The 13,021-nt window shown below is 34.7% G+C and overlaps 2 protein-coding genes across 2 annotated transcripts in view; both read right to left on the reverse strand.

The window, feature by feature from the left end:
- Nucleotides 1-13,021, reverse strand: part of LOC125872833 (ATP synthase subunit d, mitochondrial) — a 739,546-nt gene that overhangs the window by 181,189 nt on the left and 545,336 nt on the right. The window lies entirely within an intron of this gene.
- LOC125872830 (elongation factor 1-alpha) lies at nucleotides 8,842-11,350 on the reverse strand. Its single transcript, XM_049553628.1, has 3 exons — nucleotides 11,249-11,350; nucleotides 10,113-10,587; nucleotides 8,842-10,031 (listed from the first exon to the last, which is right to left on the reverse strand). Exons 2-3 carry the CDS (start codon nucleotides 10,572-10,574, stop codon nucleotides 9,147-9,149), a joined length of 1,347 nt encoding a protein of 448 aa, XP_049409585.1. The 5' UTR covers nucleotides 10,575-10,587; nucleotides 11,249-11,350; the 3' UTR covers nucleotides 8,842-9,146.

Raw genomic sequence — 13,021 nt, forward strand, 5'->3', positions numbered from 1 at the left:
GCGAGGGTAGTGGGTGGGGGTAAAAAAATAAAAAATTGAAATTAGAAATATCTTTTAAAAAACAATTTTTAATATTTTTTTTGGGAGGGGGTGGGTGTAGGGGTGAGGGTGGGTTAAAAAAATCAAATTTAAAAACAAGCTTTAAAATTATTATTTTGGGGAGGGAGGGGAGGGGGTAGTTTTAGGGTAGAGACAAAATAAATTGATTTTTTCAACAAAAAAGTAATTGTAATTTGAAGTTGGAAAATAGTTTTGGAAAATGTTTTCCTTAAGTTTTGAAGGGAAGTCATTTTCCTTAAATTTGAAGAAAATGAGTTAATTTGGAAAACATTTTCCAAAACATTTAACCCAACCAAACATGAGAAAATTGGAAAACATTTTTCGAAAAATATTTTCCTTCATACCAAACACACCCGAAGACACGTCTGACATTTTCCAAGTTTGCACGAAAAATGGCGACAACTTCTGTCAAATGGTGAAAGAAGTCAATAGATTTGCTTGAAATGGAGAGAGAGGAGCGGTGCTACACATAGAGATAACCTAGTATTATGTTTATTTGAGTGAAAGGGTTGTGGGCTGATGTATTGTAGCATAATGAGTCATTACAATGGGTTCTATTTTGGGCAAATTACAGAAATCACATACTTTTAAGGTAAAATTACAATTTATCTCTTAAAAGTTTATAATTACAGAAATCCCTCATTTTCGCACATCAGATTAGTGTATCAACGCTTATATTATTGTATCTCACGCATCAGATTAATGTATCAGCGCTTAGATTATTGTATCTCGCGCATCACATTAATGTATCAGCGCTTATATTATTGTATCTCATGCATCAGATTAATGTATCAGCGATTATATTATTGTATCTCGCGCATTTATTAGCACTTATATAGCTCTGATACATTAATCTGATGCGCGAGATACAATAATATAAGCGCTGATACATTAATCTAATGTGCGAGATACAATAATATAAGCGCTGATACACTAATCTGATGCGCAAAAATGAGAGATTTTGTAGATTTGTAAAACTTATAAGGGATAATGGTAATAAGTAAACTAAAATGTGAGATTTCTGTCATTTTTCCTTCTATTTTAGGCAAATTTGACATTAAAATGGGGCTGAAAATCTGTAGTTTGATCAGATTTTCACATAAGAAAGGGGCTGAAATTTGGTCTTGTTTGGGCCTTATTTTTTTTTTGGGCGAATTCCCTTCTCAAAATAATTTCTTTGGGCTTCCTTATCTTAATAATTTGACCAATACATATATTAACACACTAAAAATACGACGATAAAATATTTGTAAAAGTAACAATACAGTAAAAATTTAACAACACCTAAAAGTAGATTATTAATGACTAGGACGCGCAAAGAAATAAATTAGAGAAGAGGTGGGACAAAATTGAGTGTCAACAGGGGTTTCTTAAATCAAATAAATGGCGAAAAAATTGAGAGACTGAAAGCAGAGAATATAGGAGAAAATAAAGAGTAGAAGAAGATGGGGTGGAACAGTGAAAGGCTGAAGGGTTTTGGCCTCCTGCTTTTTGATTGACCATCATTGTCGAGAGACGATGTGCTACAATAAGTTCTTCATTGAAGTCTGTCAAATTATCCTGATCCCACTCGTTTGCTTCACTGCACTCCCTTTCTCAACTCTAGTGTCTCCTCCCTTTATGTACAAAATAATTTTACTGATGATTTTTTAGGATCTAGCTTTCCAAGATAATAGTATTTGTCACCAGAATAAACCACTGGCAATTTGGGAGCGCTCAAGGAGTTTCCAGAGTACAAGGAAATACCACCAAATACTCTAATGGTGTTTTCTCATTGATTTCATCATTATCTATGCAAAAAACAATTTATGGAACCATGGCAGTAGCTTTCCATTTCCCTCTAATGGTGTTTTTTTAATTTTTGTTGGTTTATGTACATTGAGTTGTACATCAGTGTGCAAAATCTCTATTTTTGACAACAATGGGAGGAGAAAGTTTGAAGTTTCACCAATGTTATTTAATTTAGTGGATCGGGTCCAAATTAAAAGAGGGAATCAGTTTTAAATGGGTAATTTAAATTGAAATTATGGATTTGAGGTCGATTTTGTCACGACTCGAGCCTACACCCTGAACGTGGTCGGCACTGGAGAACCATTGCTGGTTCCCAAGCGAACCCTCATCATGGCTGACTACAACCAGAAGACTAATTCAAGCATACAAAGCTTGAAACTGAATAAAATTCATTGAACTCAATTTCAAATCTTTAACTCAAATAAATAACTCTGAATAAAAATAATATATTCAATTTGCCAAAAAATAAGCAAATTAAATCTTTAAAACATTTAACAAAATAAATTAACAAACTTCTAAAACTCTACTGTCTTTCTATGAAGCCTCTAACTGACAAAGATGGAAGTCGGGACAAGACCCACGACATCCTAACAACTGATATAACTGAAAGTACAAGTGGAATCCTCTGGAAGTCAGGATGCTCACCATAGCTAACTCAAACTGCATGTGGTATCAACGAAACGTCTGTTGATGATCCTGAGTACATGTATATACATAATGAAATGATACAGGACAAATGGCTTAGTACATGGAATGTACGAGCATGTAAGGGGAATTCTAAAGCATAACATCAGCTTGAACTGGTGGAATAGAAACATACTTACCTCTTCTCAACTCACTCAACTCAAATAAACATAGTTCAACTCAACTTAGAGAAAATAGGGCTCAACTCAATGATAAGATATTCAACTCAGTGAAATAAGGGTCAACTCAATTATAAGGTATTCAACTCAGTGAAATAAGGATCAACTCAATTATAAGGTATTCAACTCAGTGAAATAAGGCTTAACTCATTTATAAGATACTCGACTCTGGGTACTCAACTTTGGATATTCAACTTCTGGATACTCAACTCTGGATACTCAACTTATGGATACTCAACTCAATATAAAACAAAAATACAAATGCAATAGATGGAAAGCTTTTAAAATAGTAGAAAGCAACTCAATGTATTGAAAAATACAATAACAACTCAGTTTGTATATAAAAATACAATATAACTCTGTGTATATAAGAATACAAAATATCTCTGTGGAAGTTTCTCTAACCGACAACCATCACTATGAGTTATGTGATGATACACCATTTTGCCTCACGCTGCCAGGGCCGTCCTATACCTTGTTGGGGGTATAGAACCTAACTACTAAGTGGATCCACTAGTCTATGCTAAAAGAATTAAGGAATCATCTAAAAAGTATGACCATTTTCTACCCATGCTGGCTACACGGTTTATGGAGACCTTGAATTATCTTAACTCAAACTCGTCCCCAAATCGGTGCTCAATACTACTCCCAAAATGTAACTAGCTCATATGTTTAAAAACATAACTCTTTTTGTGGTTTGAGATAATTACTCAAAAACTAGCTCAAAGGCACTCTTGAAAATTGGTGTTTCCTCTCTTGCTTAAATGTGAAAACATTTAGTCTTTAGGAACACTTAGTTCCCATATACTCTTTTAAAGAAAATGAACTTCATTTTTACTCTTACTCAACTCAGTGCTCAAGTCTTTAAAACAATTTGTAAAAAAACTTCTTAAAATAGGGTTTATGTCGAATTATGGATGTGAATGACTCAATTCAAGGTTTTCAATAACCATAGATAAAACTCAATACTCGGAACTCAAGAACTTCAATGATAGTACTCATTTCAAGAATGCTCGACTCAGAGGGTTCATGCAGAATTATGAGCATGAACTACTCAACTCAAGGACTCAAAGATACTTCTCATCTCAAGATTGCTCGACTTATAGGGTTCATGCGGAGTTATGGGTATGAACAACTCAAGGACTTCATGGGTGACATGTAATAGTCCCATGATTAGCAATATATTCTCAAAAGGATTATGAACTCAATACTCAAGACTTAGAACTTAAAGATACCACTCCTCTCAAAGATACTAAAATTATGGAGTTCTTGTGGAATTTATAAGCATGAACAACTCGACTCGAGGGTCTCCACAACAATATGGAACTCCTGTAGACGACTCCTCTCATTCTCATACTTACTTTCTCAAAATTTAGTTCAAATCGATAGTTGATCTCAAAGGATTCACAATTGAACTTAAAAGCTTTCTTGAACTCTACTCCTAACTTTCTTTTGAATGTGAATTTTGAATTCAAGAGTTATGGTTTATGATATGAACGATCTCGTGATGATAAAGTAAACTCATGAATACATTCTCCTCACTCTCATACTCACTTGTTCAAGTCTTGAAACAAGTTATTAGAAATTGTAGAAGACTCCTCAAAAAGACTTAAAGGGACTTTCTTGAAATGTTCGAATGAACTCTCAAGACTTAATTCTTAACTCTACCTTGAATTTGAATTATGAATTCAAGGTTATGATTCATGTTATGAATGATTTCTAGGTGTTTAGAAGTAGTTTAGAGTAGTTAGAATCAAAGGGAGTGAAGGTACACTTAAAAGGGACTCAAACAGGATAACCGACGAAAAAGGAGTGGAGGCAGGCGACCCTGGTGCGCTGCTGGCATGGGGCGTCATCCCCTAACTTCAGAGGCAGCAACCTGGCGCACTGCTGGGATGCGCCGCCCCAGCCTTCACCCAGAACAATCTGACGAATTTCGTCTCTCATTTTCTAATCCTAAATCACTTGTTTAATCGATTTCTTTTCTCAAGTTTTCCTTACATTCAATTACCCAACCTAAGTACACACTAATCTACTCAAAACAATACTCAAATCACTAACTTTCATCTCAAGAATTCATCAAAACCCCAACAAAACAAGATTTAGAATGAACTTCAAGAACACTTATCAAGAACTCAATCCTTCAACTTTTGAGAATGAAATTATGCTGAAAATAACATGTTTGGCGTGTGAGTGAACGAACCCAACACTATGGAAACTTACATACCTCAAAGAACTAGGTTCTTGGCAAAATATTGAATTTCTTGAACGAACACTTGAAACTTTGAACTTTTTCTCCTCTTGAATCTTCTCTCTAAAATCCTAAACGCTTTTTGGGATGAATGAAACTGATTCTAATCAGTTTAGACCCTTAATTGGGTGTAATTCGCGTTTAGAATAAGTGGGGGTAAGGAAAAGACTAAAATACCCCTCATATTTTTTGGTAACTTTCCTTAAATGGACAGCCTGACTTCAAAAGGGCATATCTCCCTTATACAAACTCAAAAATTAGCAAACTCGGTGGCGTTGGAAAAAGGACTCAGAGATACTTCATTTGATATCTTGTGGGTCTCCTAACTCATCTTGTACTGAAAGTTATGGTCGTTTGAAGTTGACCCAAAACTTAAAAGAACCTAGAAATGACTTGAATGAACTCTCTTTAGTTCTGTTTGGAACTCAAGGTGCTACATCTAGTGACCTTAACACTTAAGCAATTTTAAATTCCTCAGTAAGAATCTTAGTTCAAAAAATTTCTGGGGTGTTACAGATTTAGGGGTAATCGTTAATTTGGAGGGTACGAGTAACAAGTTTGCAAACGGCGAGGGTATGATCAATTTTCTTTTAACGGTAAGGGTAAGGTCAACTAATAAATCAAACTTGAAGAGAATTTTTTACTCTTTTCCCTAATCAAAGTTGTGTAGTTTTCCCTTAAAAGAATCATCAATTGAGCTCAATTTAATCTTCAATTTCAATCCATTTTACGACTCTTTATTTGCATCCATGTAAGGGAGAAAGGACGAATTTACCCCCGAACTTTGATAAATGGTACGTCTATGCCATCCGTTATACTTTGGGTCCATTTCAGCCCTTGTCGTCCAATTATCGGTACACACATGCCCCTCTCACTAATGGTCCCCTCATCCTATACACGTGTTTTAATCCTAATCAACTACCCGTTTGACCATTGTTTTTAACCCATAAACTAACAACCCGCCCCATAAACCCATACCCACCCGATTCCCTCTAAAATATCCTAAGTCAATTAAAAGACCCAAATCTTCCAGATCTCGTTCCTATCTCACAATAGAGTTGAAAAATGAGAATTGAGTAGCATTCTCATCTAAGCCGGCCACCTGTTACATAAGAAACACAACATTTATTTCAAACCTCTATTGTTGGGATTTTGATTATTTTGTACTGCAAAAACATATTTTTGGGTTATTGTACTACTCATGCAGTACATCAATTCCCTTCTCCTCTTCATATTCTTCAAATTCCAACAACCTCCACATTCTATAGGTAAAATATTTATCTTCAATTTGAATTTCTCTATAAATCTTGTCCAATTTCACCATTTCTCGTGGTGGATGAGATTGCAATAACTCACCACCAAGAACAACTGACAAATCTATTTCGGCACTTTTTTCAAGAATCATCAAAAAAGGATTTACTTACATTTTTAGGTACCCTTTTCTGTCTATTAAAACCCATCATGTTTTATTTTTTGTGTTTTTGATTTTGTAGTGATTGAATTGAAAATTAATGGGGAGAAATGAATAGAGTTGGTGTAGAATTAATAGAGATTGAAAAAGAAGTAACGGAAGAAATGAGAGATGGTGATGATGAAGTGAAGAGAATTCCTCCATGGACTAAACAAATTACAGAACGAGGAATTGTGAGATAGGAACGAGATCTGGATGATTTTGGTCTTTTAATTGACTTGGGATATTTTAGAGGGAATCGGGTGGGTATGGGTTTATGGGGCGGATTGTTAGTTTATGTGTTAAAAATAATGGTCAAACGGGTAGTTGATTAGGATTAAGACATGTGTACATGATGAGGGGGCCGTTAGTTAGAGGGGCATGTGTGTACCGATAATTGGACGGCAGGGGCTGAGATGGACCCAAAGTTTAACGGAGGGCATAGACGTACCATTTATCAAAGTTTGGGGTAAATTCGTCCTTTTTCCCTTCATGTAATGTATGTTCTCATATTGAAGGTATGAAATACTAGCTATTTTATATCTTCTAAGATTTATTTATCCAATTGTAACTTGTTTTTTTAATTTTCTTGAGTTGAAATTCAAATTCTGATTTTAAAAGATGAATAAAAATATATTAAAATTATTGAGATTAAGCGGATCAAATTGAACGGGTCATAATCCAACTGGATTTTTAACCCTTTTGAGCCCTACTGGCTACCCATATGAGCCCAAAGTAAATTTGGACTCGATTTCTATTTCAACCCAATCCGCCCATGACACCCCCTTATATAAACCAACTTCAAATGCTTCCAAATTTCCTATTCAATCCCTTAAAGATCATTTCCAACAAATTCCTACAACACCTATTCGAATAATGTTTCGATTTCAGATCTGATTCTTTTTCTTTTTCTTTAATAGAAGAAAGCTAATGATTACAATTCTTTTTTCAAGTTCTGATGACAATTTGATGTGAATCTAGATGCAATAACAATATATTTAATTTAATTTAATTTTTTTTTTAAAAAAGTAAGATAAGATAACAAGGATGTGATGAAGAAATAAAAATGAGGGAGAATAGACTTTAAGAAGAAAAGAAGGAAGAAGGGATAATCTAACAATTAAAATGCACTAATCACTAGATTTCAATCCAAGGGGAATAGAAATGAACTTACTACGTGAAAATTCTTACTTAGAGTAACCAAGAGAGGTCATTGAAGATAATTTTCTATCTTCAAACTTAGTTCATTCTAATATGAAGACTAAAAGACTATTTATACTTGTCTAGCAAAAATAACAAAATTACAAGAATGATTAAAATATGCAGTTAAGCATATTAGTGGCTTCGAAGTCTTCCTTCCATGCTTCCTTTTAAGTCCTCCAAACTCATAATAGTTGGAAGAATGCTCCAAAGTCCTTGATGATCTCGATTTGCATCAACATTCTTCCACATCTCTAGTTGCTTCTTAGTCTCATTTTTTGTTCAGACCTAGTGGGATACTGGTGATGGTCCCTCATCTGGACCTGAATAATGTTAAGTTGTTCTCAAGGTCATGAACTAATCTGTATTCAATTGTGTTTAGCATATTGAGACCAATTTTTTCTAACTTCCTTCAGTTTGTGCCAAACTACACTTGCAAGAAAGAAGGAAAATACTTGGAGAAAATTATATGAAAGCTAGGCAAAAAAGTTCTTCTTATACTACTTGGTTGTCTTGTGTAAATAAGGGATTTCGTAGTTGGAGAATGGAGGTCTTGTAGCTGACGTTGGAACCATAGAATTAAGTTGGTGTACATACAATGGGACTGTTGAATTCTGCCTGCAAACATCTCACAGCACTCAAGGAGGCTCAGGATCTGTTGGTGGCTAATAGCTTCATCATCCATAGTAACTTGTCACTCCCTTAAAAAGTAGTTTACAACAAATAATTTCTAGTAATGTGAGATGAATGAATATTTATCTTATTAACTATGCTTTGAAAACCTATATTTAATCAACTACATACTTTATTTAGGTATTCAATAATAACAAGAAAAGGATTAGAACAAAATAATAAAATTATCTTTATTTGCCAAAATGAATAAGTAAAAAAAAATGAAAGGAAGCGTTTTCCTTCGCTGAAACAACTCAGAAAGCTCTAAGCATATTAGACGTTAATTTGGAGGAATGATAATTTCAGTTTATGCACCATTCCAACATTTTAGTTTTGTTACGAAAGGAAATGTTAAATAATTCATAAAAACATTGTACTATCAAGACAAATGACAGAGGAATCAATATTTACCTGTAACTAACCAAATGGTTGAACAAGCAAAAAAAAAAAAATCAAATATAGCTTACGGAACAGCTACTTTGCTCTTCACAAAATATTCAGAGCAACAACGGATATGTTGAAACATTTAAATACCATGAAAATGGAAAAAGATCTGAGAAGGAAATATACTCGAAATTTCATGAAGTTAAATAAGTTAAGCAGTGATCAAGACTATAAAGTGATATAAAACCAGGTAAAGAAACAACCACCAGAGAGCTATATGTCATTGCCCATCAAGTAATTTGGTCGGGGACCAAATTACTCAACTACTCCACTATCCTCGAAAAGAGGCTAGAGAACCATGACAATACCTTCTGTAGCCATATCCAAAACTGGTAAAATGTCGTCCAAAACAAAATTGGAAAAAACTGACGCAAATAAACAAAACTACTTCATCCGTGCTCATCAAATGTGCTCTTCACTTTCCCTTCTTCTGGGCAGCCTTGGTGACCTTGGCACCAGTTGGGTCCTTCTTGTCAACATTCTTGACAACACCAACAGCAACAGTTTGCCTCATGTCCCTCACAGCAAAACGACCCAATGGTGGGTACTCAGCAAAGGTCTCAACAACCATAGGCTTGGTGGGAATCATCTTAACCATACCTGCATCACCATTCTTCAAGAACTTAGGCTCCTTCTCAAGTTCCTTACCTGAACGCCTGTCAATCTTGGTCAAGATCTCAGCAAACTTGACAGCAATGTGGGAAGTGTGGCAGTCGAGCACTGGTGCATATCCATTTCCAATCTGGCCAGGATGGTTCATGATGATGACCTGGGCAGTGAAGCTGGCTGCCCCCTTAGCTGGGTCATCCTTGGAGTTTGATGCAACAAAACCACGTTTTAGATCCTTAACAGCAACATTCTTAACGTTGAACCCAACATTGTCGCCAGGGAGTGCCTCCTGGAGAGCTTCGTGGTGCATCTCTACAGACTTGACTTCAGTTGTCAAACCAGTAGGGCCAAAGGTCACAACCATACCAGGCTTGATCACACCAGTCTCTACACGACCAACAGGGACAGTTCCAATACCACCAATCTTGTAAACATCCTGAAGTGGAAGACGGAGGGGTTTGTCTGATGGCCTCTTGGGCTCATTAATCTGGTCAAGAGCGTCAAGGAGGGTTGGGCCCTTGTACCAGTCAAGGTTGGTAGACCTCTCAATCATGTTATCTCCTTCAAAACCGGAGATGGGGACAAATGGGATCTTGTCAGGGTTGTAACCGACCTTCTTGAGGTAAGAAGAAACTTCCTTCACAATTTCATCATACCTAGCCTTGGAGTACTTGGGGGTGGTAGCATCCATCTGTGAAAAAAAAAAAACAGAATTAGCATGACATATCCTGCTTAAAATAACAATTAATTCCACCCATCAATAAAAGCAAACCTTGTTACAGCAGCAAATCATTTGCTTGACACCAAGGGTAAAAGCAAGCAATGCATGTTCACGTGTCTGACCATCTTTAGAGATACCAGCTTCAAAACCACCAGTGGTGGAGTCAATAATGAGAACAGCACAGTCAGCCTGGGAGGTACCAGTGATCATGTTCTTGATAAAGTCTCTGTGTCCAGGGGCATCAATCACAGTGCAGTAGTACTTAGTGGTCTCAAACTTCCACAAAGCAATATCAATGGTGATACCACGCTCACGTTCAGCCTTAAGTTTGTCAAGCACCCAGGCATACTTGAATGACCTCTTGTTCATCTCAGCAGCTTCCTTCTCAAACCTCTCAATAACACGCTTGTCAATACCACCAAGCTTGTAGATCAAGTGACCAGTGGTAGTGGACTTTCCAGAGTCGACATGGCCAATGACCACAATACTGATGTGAATCTTTTCCTTACCCATAATGCCTTAGATTCTGAAGATCATCAAAAAAAAGAAAACCAAGAATTAGTTTTTTTGACAACCATGGATACCAAAAATAATTTCTAAAAGAAACTCTAGGCTAATGGTTCTCCTTGATATTGAATTATGCGAAACTTAGATCTGACATAAAAGATAAATATACTAGACCTGTAATATGTAAATTCTAGGGTACAAGAACGATCAATTTTTTGCATTCTAAAAATAGTGTTTCTGAGCATGTATTGTTGATATAGAAATGATATGGAACAACAGTTGTATAGTTTTACTTGAAGAGAATATTATTGACAGTCCATAACAACAAAGTTTAAGCAAAATATTTTCTTGACAAACACACAACACAGCTACTAAGAAAAGCAGTTTTCAAAACATTTCTCCATCACAACAAACAAGAATTCACAAAAAGTTATTCAAAACATGCAAATAGTCGTAGATTTATTATTCAATTGATTTCCAAGTGGTTATGTAAAATCGGTCCAACATCAACGGATCTGAACCTGTACGCTGTAAAAATCATATCGACGAGCATAATTATCAATACAAATTCAAATAAAAAGCAACGAATACTAATAATTGAAGGATAAGATCATAGAGAAAACACAATTATATTATTGGATACTTGAATAGTACGCAGAAAACAAGTGGATAGATCGAACCTTTGGAAGTGGAAGAGAGAGAGCTTCGCTAAACCTTGGCTGCGCAAAACAAATAAGCGAAGCGTTAGGGTTTGGGAAATGCAGTCTGGTATTTTATAGCCGAGGCTGGGCTTTTTTGGAATTCACAATATACATTTACTCAAATGTCCTTACTTTTTCTCCAATTATAACGACATTTAGGTTTCTACAAGGGCAATAATTGTAAATCCCGAAATTATCTTAGAAAATGCAAATTTTGGTTTTCTATTTATATATATATATATATATAGTGGCGGATCCAGGATTTAGAGTTCGTGGGTGCCAAATAAACTTATCGATTAAATTAATTTTATATTTGATTAAATTATTTGTCTTTTCGATATATATCATAAATCAATCAATAAAATGTAAATAATAAGATATTACACTTTTATTGAGTATTTAATCAAATAAAAGAAAAGTCAAAGGAGTAATAATGTAATTAATTTAATTTAAGTCAATAACAATTATAAAAAAAATAAAAATAAAAATTGTGCCAGTGCTTGGAGCCTTTTTTTTTTTCTTAAAAAACGTTTGCATCAAATTTCTCAAAAGAATAGGTACAAATGGGATTCGAACCCGCAACATCAACCTTCTAAAGTTGTCCTCCTACCATGGCACCACAAGGCAATTTTGTTCTGTGGGTGACACGCTTTATATTTATATAAATATTATATATATATGCCTATGTATATATAGAGTTTCCGTCGAAGTTCGGGGGTGGCGTGGCACCCCCAAACCTCTGCATAGGTCCGCCACTATATATATATATATATATAAAGAGATAAGTGTCAAAAATATATTTTTTTAGTTTCATACCTAAACTATTGAGAGTGTAAGTTCCATACCTAAACTATTACTTATTAGTTTGAGAAACACACATCTCTATTTTATAACACTCTCGTCCTGATGTATGTAATGCACTCTCTCTTTTATTTTAAAAAATTGTCACATCATACTCCACATGGACAAAATATTTCATCTTGACAAAAAATTAAATAAATTAAGTATTAGTTAAAATTAACGATTAAAAAATTACTATCCCAAGAAAATAATATTTTTTTATAAAATTAAATGTAAAATATTTTCCTTACCCCACTCTATCACTTCTCTCACTGTACCACCCCGCCCCCCTTAAAATACTAATTTAGATATTATTTTATTTTTAAAAAAAAACTTCTACCCACTCTACCTAATTCTCCTCTTCCAATTATTTTCTCGTTTTGTGTTAGATATATATGCATATCGAAAATATGTTTTACTTGCTGTTGCTAGACTTTTTTTAAAATAAATTTTATTTATGTTATATTCGGTACACGAAAAAAATTTCTAAAAATATATGTACATATCTAATACAAAACGAGAAAAATGTAAAAATAAATAAATAAATAAATAAATTAAGAGCAGAGGGTTAAATATGATGGGATAGAATTTTTATTTTTTTAAAATAAAACAATATCAATTTTTTTGGGGGAATGAGTGGGTGGTTTGATGGGTGGAGGAGGAGGGTACGGTGGGGAGGAGGTGGTGGAGTGGGGTAAGAAAAATAATTTAAATTTTAGTTTTAAAAAAATGGGGATACTAATACTTTAATTTTTAATTTTTAATTAATATTAATAGTTTATTATTTAATTTTTGTCAAGGTGAAATATTTTATTCATGTGGAATGTCATGTGTCAAGGTTTTTTCAAATAAAAAAGAGAGTGCATTACACACACCACTGAGGTTAGGGGTGTGCATCGGTCGGTTCGGTTC

This window comes from Solanum stenotomum, chromosome 8, assembly GCF_019186545.1.
Source record: "Solanum stenotomum isolate F172 chromosome 8, ASM1918654v1, whole genome shotgun sequence".
NCBI classification, from domain to species: Eukaryota; Viridiplantae; Streptophyta; class Magnoliopsida; order Solanales; family Solanaceae; genus Solanum; species Solanum stenotomum.